The following is a 14,405-nucleotide window of genomic DNA, read 5'->3' as shown; positions in this document are numbered from 1 at the left end:
CCCTAATTAGAACCAAATTGAAAGAATGTAATTCCCTTTTTTTGGCCCATGGATGACCAGAATAACTGCTACATATTTAAATGTTAACCATTTTAAAAAATATTCTTCAAATTTTCTACCTATATTTCCATTCTTCTATGGAATTGCATACTTCATGAATTGCCAGCCCGTGCTGTGACACGGATTAATGACTAATATACGCATAACTAGTGACGACAGACCTGAGAAAGCATTGGAACAACATGCACATGGTGAAACAAAAATATGCACGCGCGCGTGCGAATCCACTAGAGTACAAGAACAACAAATTAATGAATCCAAATCGAATCTCACACAACGAATCTCTCAAGAATCCACTAGCTTATCGATCAACGAACAAGAGAAAGATGAACAAAAGAATGAGAACCCTCTGCGCATAGACAGGCTCAGAAGAGCTTGTAACGGGAGGAGGCGTCCAACGGGTGGATGAGGTAGGTGAGCACCAGCGCCACGATCATCAGAAGGTAGGCGACGCCCTGGTCGATCGAAGACGCTGCACGTATTGGCAAGAAAACAAGTGAGAAGAAATTTACAAGGAAAGAAGCAACTCAGAAGGGAAGACGCCACAGTCTGATGGCTCACCGTCGCTGGTGGGCGCCGGTGCGGGGGCCTGCGCGGCGGCGAGGGCCGGCATGAGGACGGCGAGGAGGAGCACGGCGGCGGCGACAAAACCAAAGAGGGTTCTCGCCATGCCAGCCGCGGCGTATCTTGGATGAACAGATGCCCTCTATCCCTCTCCTGGGCTCTCTGCCTTGTCCTCACGTTCTGCCGCTTCTTGTGCCATTATATAACCTCCCTTGATAATTGATTGATTATATAACGGCTCTCTTCCCCTCTCCTGGAATTGGCTGGACCTCGCTGGGATCGCGATGGCGTCTTGCGCCAGCGCCGGGGCCCGCTCACATGGACGACCGTTGCCGAATTTCTTTTAACGTCTTTACAGTCTGGATCCTGGATTGAGATTGGCTGGCTGTGTGTTCCTTTGTGCTCGCAATCATCTGGCCGCAAAGACATTCCCGTTTGTTTACTGGTTTGGTTGGACGAGACGCCGAATCAGATTCACCGATAGAGTTCAAGTTTTGATTAATGCGCATTATATTGCTAGCGTGTACTTGCAGCTGGAGTACAAAAGTACGAAAATCAAATCAACAGTTTTCGTGATCCAGGCTAAGCAGACATTTTCGCCCCAGCGGCCGTTGCTCACGCCTGCGCTGGGGTCGCAGAGCAAACAAAGTCCGACCACAAGACGAACAGTCTGTTAAGCCAAGTTACAATACATCTTCATAAAATTCACGCAGTGCGAAATGATCCAAGGACTCCCTCCAAACTCGGTCTGTACCTTTTTTTTTTTTTGTTCCAATCAGAGAGCTTTATTCAACAAAAGAACTCCTGGCATCATTAGCCAAGAGGCTGGTGAGCAGAAAAGATGGTCTCGAGTCAGTCCAATTTTCGGTGGTCAGCGTGCAAGCAAACTTAGCACAAAGATGGACCGATACATTGGATGACCGATTTACATGTTGAATATCAAAAAAAGAAAAAGAGGAAACTAGCTCTCTCATCTCTAATAGTAAAGGTGCCATCACAGATAAGCTATAGTGACGAATTTTATAGAGATTTACAATCTCCAAGCAGTCGGTTTCCATGATCACATGTGAGAATCCACGCAGTTTTGTAAAGATCACCCCATCTCGCACGTGCCATAGTCTCACTATCCAACCTCACAAGAGCGAGCAATTCAACTAGCAGGTGTATCAAGTGCCAACACATGTTTAACGACCGTACAATCTTACACAATCCCGGTCGCACGTGCCATTCTAGGAGTTCAGAGACTCATCGACTAGCAAGGAAGGTTTCACGTTAATTCGCATCCAACACAACCAGCCTAGTAGCCCTGCTTCATACTTTCGAATCGCGTCTTCTCGTCCTGTAAACAAAAATCTCAAAAGGTCAGTGTCATATTCTCGCCATGTCTTCATATACATCCGCAGAAATTAATTCAACTGGAACGACCATATCCAGATCGATTTGGAGGATGGCTGACACTGTGCTGGCACTGGTAGTCTAATATAACTAACAAGAAACCCGAGAGATGTCAAGCACAGCATCATATTTAGAGCCTGTTCGGACTCCCTCCGCTCTGCAGCTCCGGAGCGCCGTGCAGTTGTAATTTAGGGAGTAGCTAATAGGGTGCTCCGCGCTCCGCTCCCTGGTGGAGGAGTGCCGAACACAGTCTTAACAAACATCTTCTTAACTCCTGGCGTTGGCAACATAAGGAATTTCTGAGCCCAAATCCATGGATTCAATCTAAGGAATATGGAGACATGTCATGTGATTTGAAAGGTCTATCCATTCTTCCACTGACAAAGAGAAGGTGCACTGGGAATGAACTACGGCGGCAGAGCACCCTGTGCAATTGAATTAGGCAGTCCTTGCAGTTCAATTATATGTGGCCCATTATTTCTATCTTTGAAATGGTTGACAAGTGAGATACGAGAGATTTATCATCTGAAGTTTTGCTTGGCAGTAGAAACATATATAGTCTATTAACGATGCAAACTAGGCTGAAGATACAAATAAAAGGAGCAAATCACATGTAGTCTACTATCCTTAGTGTCACACAACATGAAGTCATCAATCGTGACTAAACTATTAAAGACACCACTGTTTAGATCGAAAAAGGAATGGCCAAGTCAGAAACTATTAAAGACCTCAAGACAGACATTTTTCCAGATTCAAAGCCTTCAGAATGACACAGTTCTATAAAACTAACAGTAATTTAAGAAAGTTTCCATTATATGTCTTATTCCTTGTTTTATCACCATTAAAAAAAACAGGAAGGTAGTACCATCGCACGCAAACAGAAAAAAATTGCCTCTATTTAGCAAAACACTAATTCAGAAAAGGTTAAGCAGCCTGGGAAGCTAAAAATGATACTAATGTTTATGGAAAGGAAGATGCAGCTCCAAGAAATAGCATAACAAGTTCTATGTGTGCAAACTAAAGATGCAACTTCAGCCATAACATATACTTGAAATTATACTAATGGAGTTAGAAGGTGGCCTGTTGTTCTTATCACAAAAGAAGAAAATATAGCGCTAGCAATGAATGAATTGGTAATCTTCTACAGATGCAATTGTCAATAATTCTGACATGCCTAGTTCATAAGTAGTACATGATAGTTCTGTATATTAGGTTTGTCTAAAGTCAAACTTTATATACTTTCAATAAGCTTGTAGGAAAATATATTAACATATACACCACCAAATCTATATCATTGGATGCATCACTGCATATATTTTCACATCATATAAATTTGTTATTGTAAATGTTCATTTTATTTTCTACAAACTTGGTCAAACTTTATAAAGTTTGACTTCAGTCAAAGCTAATATGTGAATATACTTTCAATAAGCTTGTAGGAAAATATATTAACATATACACCACCAAATATATATCATTGGATTCATCATTGCATATATTTTCACATCATATAAATTTGTTATTGTAAATGTTCATTTTATTTTCTACAAACTTGGTCAAACTTTATAAAGTTTGACTTCAGTCAAAGCTAATATGCGAAGTAAATAAAAACGGAGGCAGTACCAGCATGCTCTCAGTTTTTAACCTTTTTTTTAACTCTCGCATGCTCTCAGTTGTTGTGTGAACAAGAGCTTAGCTTGGAGCAAGAAGATTTGCAACCAAAGTATTTAGGGAATTTCTAGACCCGCAATCTTAGTTTCTTATCCTATAAGATGCAACTTTCCGACAGGTTAACATTATACTTAGTGGCAGTGTAAGTAGCAAGTCAATTGACGGCCTAAAGAGCAATGCACATGAAAATAGCACGATGTGACTTGCGAACCGTTCGATCTAATGCCCCGCTCCCCGCTGGCTCCCTAGCCTAGCCTAGCCCACCAGCCTCGCCGCCGTCGAATCCCCGCCGGTAGCCCTCCCCCTCCCCCTCCCTCCGGCCATGACCTCCGCCGACACCCGCTCCGGCGACTCCAGCCCCGACGGTCGCATCCGCTGGAGCGGCTCTGCGGGCGAATCCTCTGACTCGCGCACCTACCGCGAGGTCCTCAGCACCCCGCCGGCCCCGCACGGCCCCCCGTCGCCGGCCGCGCCGCGCCCGGCCCCTGCTTCCTCGGCCCTGGTGCCGCTCCACTCGACCGCGCCGGCCGCCCGCGTTCCTGCCGCCGCCCGCCTGGGACCGCGCTCGGAAGTCCACCGTGCGTCTAGAGGCCCTGTACTCGACGCCGATGGATTCCAGCAGCCGCGGCGGAGGAACCGTCACCCGCGCGTGCGTCGCGCGGCCACCCCTCCTTCCCAGTGCCACCGCCGCAGCCCGTCGCCCGAGGAAGTCGCCGGCCTGTGCTTCAGGTGCCTGGAAGGCGGACACCGGGTGCGTGCCTGCACCAACCCCGTGCGCTGCCGCCGCTGTCTCATCTCCGGCCACGAGTCCAACTGCTGCGAGACACGGCTGCCCGGCGACCACCGTGCGCAGCCTCAGGCGGTTCACCGGCAGGTGCCCAACTCCCCGCCACGCAACCCACCTCCTCGACTCCTCCGCGACGTCGCGCAGCCTCGTAACGCCGCACCGCCCCAGCCGCCCCGCCCCCGCGCCGGCGCGCGTCACCATCGCTCGTTCCATCGAGATGGAGGAAGCGGAGGAGGTGCTCGCGCGTGGCATGGTGGCCACCATCACCGGCACCAGGCCCCCCGTCTCACCGGCCGACGTGGAAGCTTCCCTGCATGCTATGTTTGATCTGCAGCCCGGCGACTTCATCGTGCACAAGCACGCCCCGGAGGACTTCCTCATCATCTTCTCCTCGCGGCTGATCATGGACCGGATGGCCGGCGACCACCTCATCAACGCCCCCCGCTTCTCCCTGTTGCTCCGCCCTGGTGCAAGCTCGCCCACGCCACTGCTGGGAGCTTTGCATACTCTGTGCAGCTCGAGCTCCGCGGCATCCCGGCGCAGGCGTGGCACCTGTCCACGGCCGAGCACATCCTCGGGACTGGCTGTTGGGTTGAGCGGCTGCACCCGGACACGCGCTCCCGCGCGGATCTTGCCGTATTCCGGCTCACCGGGCGCGTGCGAGACCTGGCCTCCATTCGCCGAGATGCCATCCTGGAGATTGTCGAGCACGTCCCCGCCATCCGGCCTGACCTGCCTCCGGCCGTCCGCACCTGGAGTACCCTATCTCCATCCGGCTAGTGAGATCCGCCGCCCTTCCCAGGGTGGTTGACGATGCTACCAATGGTGATGGCAGTGGAGATGGAGAGGCTCATGGCAGCACGCATGACCCTGCAGGCCATGGTCGTGGACGCGGGCAGCAACGCCGCCGTGGCCGGAAACGTCGCCGACCAACCTCCGCCCCTGATGGACGCGCCGACGGCATGGCAGTAGACTCTGCCGGCTGGACTTGCTCCAGGGGCCGCCTACGGGCCGATGGCGAGGCGGTCGACCCTGGCTGGCCGGCGCCCCGCGCCGCCGCGGCTGTGCATGCGCCTCCGCCCGTACCGTCCCGTGCCAGATGCATGGATGCATGGCCCCAGGCTGGGACCCACCCGCCTCGTCGCAAAGCCAAAAGAGGAAAGCGTGGGGGAAAGAAAAAGCGCGCCAGGATTCAGGCGGCGCTGGCCAAAGCTGCAGCTGCAGCGGATCCCAGGCCGACCGGGTCGCCCACCCCACCGTTGGTCCTTGCCACCCCGACAGCTGGCACCTGCCTATTGGCGCCCGCCCGCCCTCCTCCTGCAGCCGGGCCCGCAACGCCCCGGTCGTGCCCGTCGCCTAGCACGCAGGGAGACCCCCTCGGGTGATGGACCCACCACGGCCAATGCCTGCGCGTCTGGGGATCCGGACGGCTCATCCTCACCACTTGTGGCTCCCGAGGCTGATCCGCTGTCGAGGCAAAGCGATGCTTCACCCTCGTCAGCTCCTGTGGCTGATTTGTCACCTACTGCTTTGCATGCCGACCCCGCCACTACTACACAGGATGCAGTGCCCACGTCCACCCCTGCGGCCCTGCCGGATCTGCATGGCCCCCTCTCCTCGCCAACGTGGGACGCGAGTGGTGGGACACCATACATCGCGCCTTCCCCTCCTGCCGCTGCCATCGGAGACGCTGACTTGGGCTGCCCCTCCCCCGCGGCCCAGGAGCCCAGGAGCATTCTGCGAAGGCCCACGCCCGCTTCACCAAGCCCGTCAACGCTGCAATCCACCCCTGCATCCCATGCGCCTCAGGTGCGCAGCGCAGGGCGTTTTGCCACGCCGCCAATCACCCTGCGACGTACCAGGCAGCCGGCCTCTGTCAGCTCCTGGACCCTTGGAGATTTCCTCGCCGCGGCAACTAAGCAGACTTGCTCTGCCCTTCCCAACCCCGGATGCAAACGTCGCCGACAGCCCCTGAACTTCTCGCCGCGCCGCGGACGATCTGCCACCGCTGTGAAGACCAAACCCGGCGTGCCGCCCACCGCTGAGCGTTGTGCGCAGGTCCAGATACTGCGCACCCTCGGCATCATCGGCACCGATCAGGTGATCTCCGCCGAGGCTATGAAGGCTTATGATGGGGTCTTTGTTGCGCCCCTCTCGCATGTTGTGTTGACGGCCATTGCCGCGCTCGTTGGCCGCGCGCTGCCCGCCGACCCGTCCACGGCGCCTGTCACCACAGTGATATCGGGCAGCCCGATCGAGGCCTAGCTGAGCCGTCGCGTGCCCATTGTCGACCTCTGCCTAATGGATCACGGCCTCAAAATCATCAACTGGAACGTTCGGGGCCTCAACGCCCGTGCCAGACGTACGGCAATTCGCTCGCTTGTTGTAACTTCCAGCGCTTCGATCGCTTGCTTTCAAGAGACTAAAATGGAATTCGTTTACTCGTCAACTGTTCTTGAGACGTTGGGCTCTGAGTTTGATGAATACGTTTATCTCCCAGCGAACGGCACCCGTGGCGGGATACTACTTGCGTGGAAGAGCCGGGACGTGACGATCACGGACCCGATGTTCACCACCAATACCATCTTCGCCCGGGTTAGCACAACTGGTAGCACGAGCTTGCCATGGTGGCTATCTATCGTCTATGGCCCCCAGGACAACAACGCCAAGATAGCCTTTCTGCAGGAGATTCACGACGTCCGCGACGCATGCCCCGGGCCATGGCTCATCTGCGGGGACTTCAATATGATCTATCGTGACGAAGACAAGAACAACGGCAATCTCAATCGGAGAATGATGGGGCGGTTCCGTCGCGTTCTCAACGACCTCGCGCTCAAGGAGATTTATCTCAGCGGCCGGCGCTTTACATGATCCAACGAGCAGAACCCGCCCACCCTGGTCCATCTTGATCGGGTGCTGTGCTCCACGGACTGGGAGGAGCGGCACGGCGAATGCCACTTGCGTTGCCTGGCCTCGGTCATCTCGGATCACTCCCCCCTCTTGCTCGACTGCTCGCCACTCCCAGCAACGCGTCGACGATTCCACTTCGAGGAGTACTGGACTCGTCTCGTCGGTTTCCCGGAGATCGTAGCGGCCTCGTGGCATTCGGTGGATGATGCCGACCCGTTCCAGCGGTTCATGCGGCGCATGCAGGCCACAGCGCGCAAGCTCACCAGCTGGAGCGCGCGTTCCGTTGGCAACGTGCGAGACCAGCTTGCGATATCGCGTGAGCTGCTGCTCCGCTTCGACGCTGCGCAAGAGCAACGGGCCCTATCACCACATGAGGACTGGCTGCATCGTCAACTCAAGCTCTCTTACCTTGGCCTTGCTTCCCTCGAGCGGACGATCGCCCGGCAGCGCGCTCGCATTGCCTCCCTCAGAGATGGCAACGCGAACACTACATTCTACCACCGCCAGTGCGCATACCGCAAGCAGAAGAACCGGAAACATGGCATCTCTGTCGACGGCGCCGCTATCACCGATCCTACCGGCATGGCCGCGGCCACTTTCGAGCACTTTGACAGCCGGATTGGGACGGACATGCAGCGTGACTGCACCATTAACCTGTCGCAATTCATCGAGTCCTCAAACCTGGAAGATCTTGACGCGCCATTCAGCGAGGATGAGATTTGGCAAGCCATCAAAAGCATGCCGTCCCGCAAGGCGCCCGGCCCCGACGGCTTCACTGCGGAGTTCCTCCGATCCTGCTGGCAGATCATCAAGCATGACCTCTGATGCATCTTCGACCAGATTTACGCGCTGCGTGGACGAGGGTTTAGCTGCCTTAACCAGGCGCTGATCACGCTCCTCCCCAAGCGCGCCGAGGCCATTGGTCTGGGTGATTATAGGCCCATAAGCCTAATCCACATCGTCGCCAAGGTCCTGGCCAAGCTGCTTTCGATCCGCCTAGCCCCCAGGCTCAACAACCTCGTCAGCAACGTCCAAAACGCGTTCATCCCCGGGCGAAGTCTTCACGACAACTTCATCCTAGTGCGTCAATCTGCATGGCTATTGCATCAGCTGGGTGCCCCTCGCGTGCTGCTGAAACTTGACTTGGCACGGGCTTTCGACTCCGTCTCGTGGCCCTTCCTATTCGAGGTGTTGCGATGCCATGGCTTCGGCAACCGCTTCCTTGGTTGGATCGCCCTTCTCCTGTCGTCGGCCAGCACCAAGGTTCTCCTCAACGGCAACCCTGGACCAGCGATTTGGCATCGCCGTGGACTGCGCCAAGGTGATCCAGTCTCCCCGCAGCTCTTCGTCCTTGCTGTGGATACGTTGGGCAGGCTCTTTCATCGCGCGGTCGAGCTCCGAGTCATGCAGCAGCTGCATCCGCGCCGCGCCATCCCCACCATATCCCTCTACGCCGACGACGTAATTCTTCTGTGCCACCCCTCGCCGGACGATATCGCGGCGGTGAAGGAGATTCTGTAGCTCTTTGGACGCGCCTCGGGCCTGCACGTGAACTTCCAGAAGAGCGTTGCGGCCCTCATCCGTTGCGACACCGAGGACGCTGCTCATGTTGTCGCGCACCTGGGCTGCCCCATCGTCGACTTCCCGCTTACTTACTTGGGCATCCCGCTCACGCTGCGTTGCCCCACGGCTGCCCAACTGCAACCCGTCGTCGATAAGGTCGCTGGGAAGCTGCCCTCCTGGAAGGCCTGGCTCATGAACAAAGCCGGACGCCTTGCTTTCGCCAAGGCTGTCTTGAGCGCGATCCCCATTCATCAGCTCCTTGTGCTTGCGCCGCCAAAGAAGACCATCAAACTCTTGGAGAAGATTGAGAGAGGATTTCTCTGGGCTGGCCGCGCCGAGGCCCACGGAGGCAATTGTCATGTCAACTGGCGGCGCGTCTGACGGCCTATCCAGTTTGGGGGCCTCGGCGTCCACGACCTCGAGCGCACTGGCCTCGCCCTTCGCATGCGGTGGCAATGGCTCAGCCGAGTCGATGCTGGCAGGGCCTGGAGCGACCTTGACCTGCACTTCGCGCCCGAGGAGCGCGCGCTCTTCTTCGCCTCTACCACCATGGCTATCGGCAATGGCCAGCGCACCCTGTTCTGGGAGGACCGATGGATCAACGAACGTGCAATCCAAGAGATCGCGCCTCTCCTTTTTGATCTCATCCCCAAACGGCGTCGCAAGTCTAGAACTGTTGCGGACGGCCTTCACGCGAACCAATGGGCCGCGGACATCCACGGCATGATTGGCATCCCGGAGATTGGAGAATACCTGCGCCTCTGGCACATGCTCGCCGAAACTGTCCTCACTGACGCACCAGACAGCATTTGCTGGAAGTGGACCGCGAGCGGCGAGTACTCCGCCAAGTCCGCATACCTCGCCACTTTTCAAGGCTCCGCGAGATGCCAAGCTTGGAAACTTACCTGGAAGTGTTGGGCACCGCCTCGGGTGCGCTTCTTCCACTAGCTTGCCAACCTCGATCGGTGCTGGACGGCCGACCGCCTCACGAGGCGCAACCTGCCGCACCCACAGCGCTGCCCTCTTTGTGATCAAGCTCCGGAGACGATTCATCATCTTCTACTGGAATGCCCTTTCAGCCGCGAAGTGTGGCACGAGATCCTCTCATGGCTGCGCCTCTCTTGCCCGCTGCCCAACAACGATGCTACTCTACACGACTGGTGGTGCTCTGCACAACACGACACCCCTAGGCCTATGCACAAGGGATTGGCTTCCGTTGCTTTGCTCGTCCCTTGGATGATTTGGAAGCATCGCAACGGATGCGTGTTTGAGGGTGCAACACCGTCGGTTACCTCCCTGGCAGCTACGGTTAAGGAAGAGGCCGGCCTCTGGGCCAGAGCGGGCGCCTTGGGGCTCCGGGCCATCTTGCCACAAACATGGGATGTCCACTAGTGTGCATGTGTTCACCTTGTAAATATGCCTCCTAGGAGGATTGTACTAAACCCCTTCTTTTCAATACAATGAACCGCAAAAGTCTTTTGCGTTTTCTCGAAAAAAAATAGCACGATGTTGTATAGGAATCTTAGTGTAAAGGAACATTATTTGCCCAAAACATGAGTACTTATTTCTGAATCGTTGTTCCATGTCTGGGAAGCTACAGTAAAATGATAATCAACGGCAAAAAACCTTTTTTTTGGCAGTGCTACGACGGGCTTACGCCGGCCTGAACCATTTTCATTAAGAGTGAGATACAATAGAGAGGGTACTACAGATACAAGAAGAGCAGGGAGCGACAGAAGGAGAACAAGAAGTGAGCTACAACAACACACACAAGAAGAACAAAGAATAACAGAAGAAGAACAAGTAACAACAAAAGAAGAACAAGAAGCAAGCTACAACGAGAAGTCAACACCAAGAGCTTAGCATCCATCACCGCCAGGCAGACTGAGGAGAGCGAGAGCTAGCTTAGTTGATCAGTCGAAAGGAGATCCGTCACCGAGAAGACGTAGATAAATAGTGACTTGTGATGGATTCTAAAATTAACAGTTTCTATGAATAAGAATGCCATTCAACTATATTTACTTTTCCTTCTTTTTTCCAAGGACTGGTTGGTTAAGAGATGTTTGCACTGTTTAATTTGTGTTTTACTTCCAAGACTACTCATTTGACGAGAGAAAGTACAGAACTAAAAGCAGCATATTTTTCCAATGACAGTACAATAAAACAAATTATGTTGTACTAACTCTACTCAAATATATTGGCCTGTAGCAAACATCAAAACAAGCATTACACGGCAGCATGCATCACAGTTATCTCAGCACAACAGCATGAAAAAAAAATACGCTCACTTCATCAGCTTTGTTGCGTAAAAATCAACATAAACCAACTCAATCCACAAATCTCAAATCAGGCCATGAAAATGCAAATTTAATACCACGAGGCACTGGCTTTTATACAGGCCCACACTAGTCAATGCTATATTGGAGGCTACAAGGAGTAGCTAACTATTGAGCTATGGACAAGAAACAGACCTCAAAAGCTTGCTTCAGGTTCTCGAGCTCCTTGTCTAGATCATTGATTGCTTGGGTATACGCCTGCGTTGGGGAGGATTGGCTTGCAGTATGGATCTACCCACATAATAAAACATGAGACAAGCAAACTCTAATCTGACAAAGGAATAGAACAAACACAAATATGCACCCTACCCTAACAATGATCTTGTACTGAAGGGGGTGAGGCAGCTTATAGCCAGCAAAGTGAACATTTGGGTCCCTGTGCAACTGCCTGCAAAATCTCATAGAAATAGAAGAAAATTATAAGGTGTGAACTGATGAACATAACCAAGGGAAAAAAAGGCACGCGGTTTATCTACACTTACATGCGGAGGATGTTGCCGATGGTGTGGTCTTCACGTTCAATTGTGAAAGATGCAGCATTCATGATCTTTGTATCCTTCTCGAAGGACACCCTGCATTACATGAATACATAATAGCAAGGATTACATCCATAATCTTTATGTGACAGAGCAGCGGGTAGAGATTACTACAAGCCTTAACTGTAATAAAAGTAAAAAAGGTTCAAAGCATCTGATTTTCATAACTGCATGCCAAAAGGATCACCTGAACAGGCACAAAATGGATATTGATGACAGAATTTAAATGTTTAATTATTTAAAGAAAGTTGTATTCCACCAATTCTTCTTTTTCACAAAAAAGTCTATACCTGACGAAACACAATTGAAGCATTTTCTAGAAAAATGTTGGAGAAAGTGCGGTATTAGAGTAGACTCACTTCTTTGTGCCCTCAGGCACGACGAAGCGCTCATAGCGGTCAGGGGCATTCATCTCCAATCAACACCTGGCTCCTAAAATGCATCGATACGGATACATGCATCAGTATCAGGCCAGTATGGACACGTAAATTCGGCATTTTGGAAAAGCGCCAGTACGGGGATGCGTTTTACTATTTTTTAGTTCACAAAAATATATGTGTACAGAAGCTAGAGCAGATTACCTTCTTGTTTGCTCTACTGTGGATGCCGGAGCAGCTCCAAGCCCCTCCAATTGGCAATGTTGATGCCCTGTTCCAACTCCAAGTTCCAAAGGGGTAGAATTAGACTTTTAGTAAGTGTAAAATGCATCGAATCAAATCATTAGCTAGTTGTAAATCTATCATGGCATAAAACAAAAGGTGGAACCTGAAGATCAGTCAGCTAACATGCAAAAGGAGAAACAATCGCTTTAAACGGAAATATTTTAGGTCTGACTGTTAAAATTAACAACACAGCATAACAGTACCACTGCATTCCCAATCATAAACAAAGTACTAATGTGTTAACCAATTCCGGCCAGTATAACCAAGACAAAGCTCCTGCTCTCTCAAGTTGCATGTTACTGCTAAGCTTTGATTCCAGGTAATGACGGTGTAGATAAAACAACTTAATCTTTTCCTTTTCATATATCGTCGATTATTGCACGATTCACTACTAACATGTTTAAATCAAAACATTTGCTCATCTGAATAAAATTCAAGCTACAATTTGTAAAAATTTGACCCTACAAGCATTATCACAAACACCTGTCAAGCAAAACCCTTTCACATGTAAAATTGAACATGCACTGGAAAAATCATGCAGCAAGTAGTCATCTAGAAATAATCATCGTTGTATTCTCGCAATATCAAATACAGTATACAGCAAGTATTCATCCAATACAGAAATCAGGAAAGAAAATTGAACAAACAGAGGACGCAAGAAGAAGGAGGAAGTACGAAGGATTGGTGGCTACCTGCCTATGGACTGCTCGGCGGCGTTGCTGGGCGAGAGCGCCTGCTCAAGGGAGGGAGGCGATGCTGGTGGGAACGGCTGCCCGTGGGAGGGAGGCTCTGCTGGGATCCTGTACCTGCGGCGGGGCAGCGGAGGCTTCGGCCGACTGGGCGAGCAGCGGCGGTGGGCCGCGGCGGCTATGAACCCTAGCTGTCGCGCACAGGGAGGACTGGTCGTCCGCTCGGGGCAAAATTGACAAAAATGACCTTTAGGGAAAAGAACCCACAGAGTGACCCCTCGGAAAAAATATGTCACCCGACTGACCCTTTTGTGTGGCGCCCGACATCTAGGCGTCACACTACACTGTGTGATGCCTAGCCGTTCCGCGCCACACCCCCGACTAACTGGCAGAGGGGGCCCACCTCCAGGCCGTGTGACGCCTAAGCCTCAGGCATCACACATTGTAATGTGTGGCGCCACACATTGACTTAATAGGCACGGGTGAGCCCCCCCTCCCCACCCCCTCCCTATTCCCCTCCCCCAGCCCCCTCTCCCAGCCACAGGCCCCTCTTCAAATCCTTCTCCAAATCACCAAATATGAAGGTTTGGACCGGGCATTTGGTGTCCAATCACTCCCTAAGGTAATCCCCACCTCTCCCCTCATTCTCATCCAAAGAAAAATCTTTTGTGGTCTTTTTTTGCAAATTTGAGGAAACCCTAGTTTTTCATGAAATGTGGGATGTATATGATATTGTTGTATTTGTTTGTATGTTAGGATAAGGGGTATGATGGGGTTAGGATTAGGGTTGTTTGGATGTTTGCATTATGGTTGTTTTAGGGTTAAGCTAGGGTTAGGCTATGGTTGGCTAGGGTTAGAGATGTTTGGTTGTGTTAGGGTTATGATGGGGTTAGGGTTATGATTGTTTGGAAGTTAGGCTAGGGTTATTGTAGTTGTATGATTGCTTATAAAAAAAGTTCTATGTTTTGTTGTTTAGGGATGGGAAGAACATGTGTTTATGTTCATCACGTGGACAGGGATGCCTTTTTAAAAGGCAATATTGATCCGGACCCGGATGAGCTTGACATGGTGTTCGATTTGTGTCCTAGCTATGGTGAATTGTTGGAACAAGTCCGAAAGGATTTGAATTGGATGGACCCTAGTGATGTAGTTGAGTTTGATGGTAGGCATAATGTGGGATTCGGAATGCACATTCGTTGGAAGACCATGCGTGTCAACTCCGAGCAACGTTG

The 14,405-nt window shown here is 51.9% G+C and overlaps 2 protein-coding genes across 4 annotated transcripts; both read right to left on the bottom strand.

Annotated features, from left to right (window-relative positions):
* Nucleotides 1-293: 293 nt before the first annotated feature.
* On the bottom strand, nt 294-819 carry LOC123426578 (arabinogalactan protein 16-like). The gene is made up of 2 exons (XM_045110442.1): nt 622-819; nt 294-532 (listed from the first exon to the last, which is right to left on the bottom strand). Exons 1-2 carry the CDS (start codon nt 728-730, stop codon nt 426-428), a joined length of 216 nt encoding a protein of 71 aa, XP_044966377.1. The 5' UTR covers nt 731-819; the 3' UTR covers nt 294-425.
* Nucleotides 820-1,625: 806 nt separating this feature from the next.
* LOC123426559 (DNA-directed RNA polymerases II, IV and V subunit 11-like) lies at nt 1,626-13,446 on the bottom strand. Of its 3 annotated transcripts, none has more exons than XM_045110418.1 (7): nt 13,177-13,446; nt 12,404-12,470; nt 12,182-12,254; nt 11,769-11,858; nt 11,596-11,674; nt 11,422-11,517; nt 1,626-1,963 (listed from the first exon to the last, which is right to left on the bottom strand). In XM_045110418.1, the coding sequence occupies exons 3-7, from the start codon at nt 12,232-12,234 to the stop codon at nt 1,922-1,924; spliced, it is 360 nt and encodes a 119-aa protein (XP_044966353.1). In that variant the 5' UTR covers nt 12,235-12,254; nt 12,404-12,470; nt 13,177-13,446; the 3' UTR covers nt 1,626-1,921. The 3 variants fall into 3 exon arrangements, with proteins under 3 accessions (XP_044966353.1, XP_044966366.1, XP_044966358.1); XM_045110431.1 differs by having other exon boundaries at nt 12,404-12,479; nt 13,177-13,391; XM_045110423.1 differs by having other exon boundaries at nt 13,181-13,391.
* Between the last annotated feature and the right edge of the window lie 959 nt (nt 13,447-14,405).

The sequence above is a fragment of the Hordeum vulgare genome, chromosome 1H (genome assembly GCF_904849725.1).
Source record: "Hordeum vulgare subsp. vulgare chromosome 1H, MorexV3_pseudomolecules_assembly, whole genome shotgun sequence".
In the NCBI taxonomy this organism is placed as follows: domain Eukaryota; kingdom Viridiplantae; phylum Streptophyta; class Magnoliopsida; order Poales; family Poaceae; genus Hordeum; species Hordeum vulgare.
This window is presented reverse-complemented; position numbering and strand designations above follow the sequence as displayed.

Bases quoted from the DNA above. Each gene is read 5' to 3' on its own strand.
- LOC123426578 (XM_045110442.1), bottom strand. From the start codon at position 730: ATGGCGAGAACCCTCTTTGGTTTTGTCGCCGCCGCCGTGCTCCTCCTC. The intron at 533-621 runs GTGAGCCATCAG...CAATACGTGCAG, and splicing joins ACCGGCGCCCACCAGCGACG to CGTCTTCGATCGACCAGGGC.
- LOC123426559 (XM_045110418.1), bottom strand. From the start codon at position 12,234: ATGAATGCCCCTGACCGCTATGAGCGCTTCGTCGTGCCTGAGGGCACA. The intron at 11,675-11,768 runs GTAAGTGTAGAT...GAGATTTTGCAG, and splicing joins ATCGGCAACATCCTCCGCAT to GCAGTTGCACAGGGACCCAA. The intron at 1,964-11,421 runs GTCTGTTTCTTG...TTTTGTTTACAG, and splicing joins ACCTGAAGCAAGCTTTTGAG to GACGAGAAGACGCGATTCGA.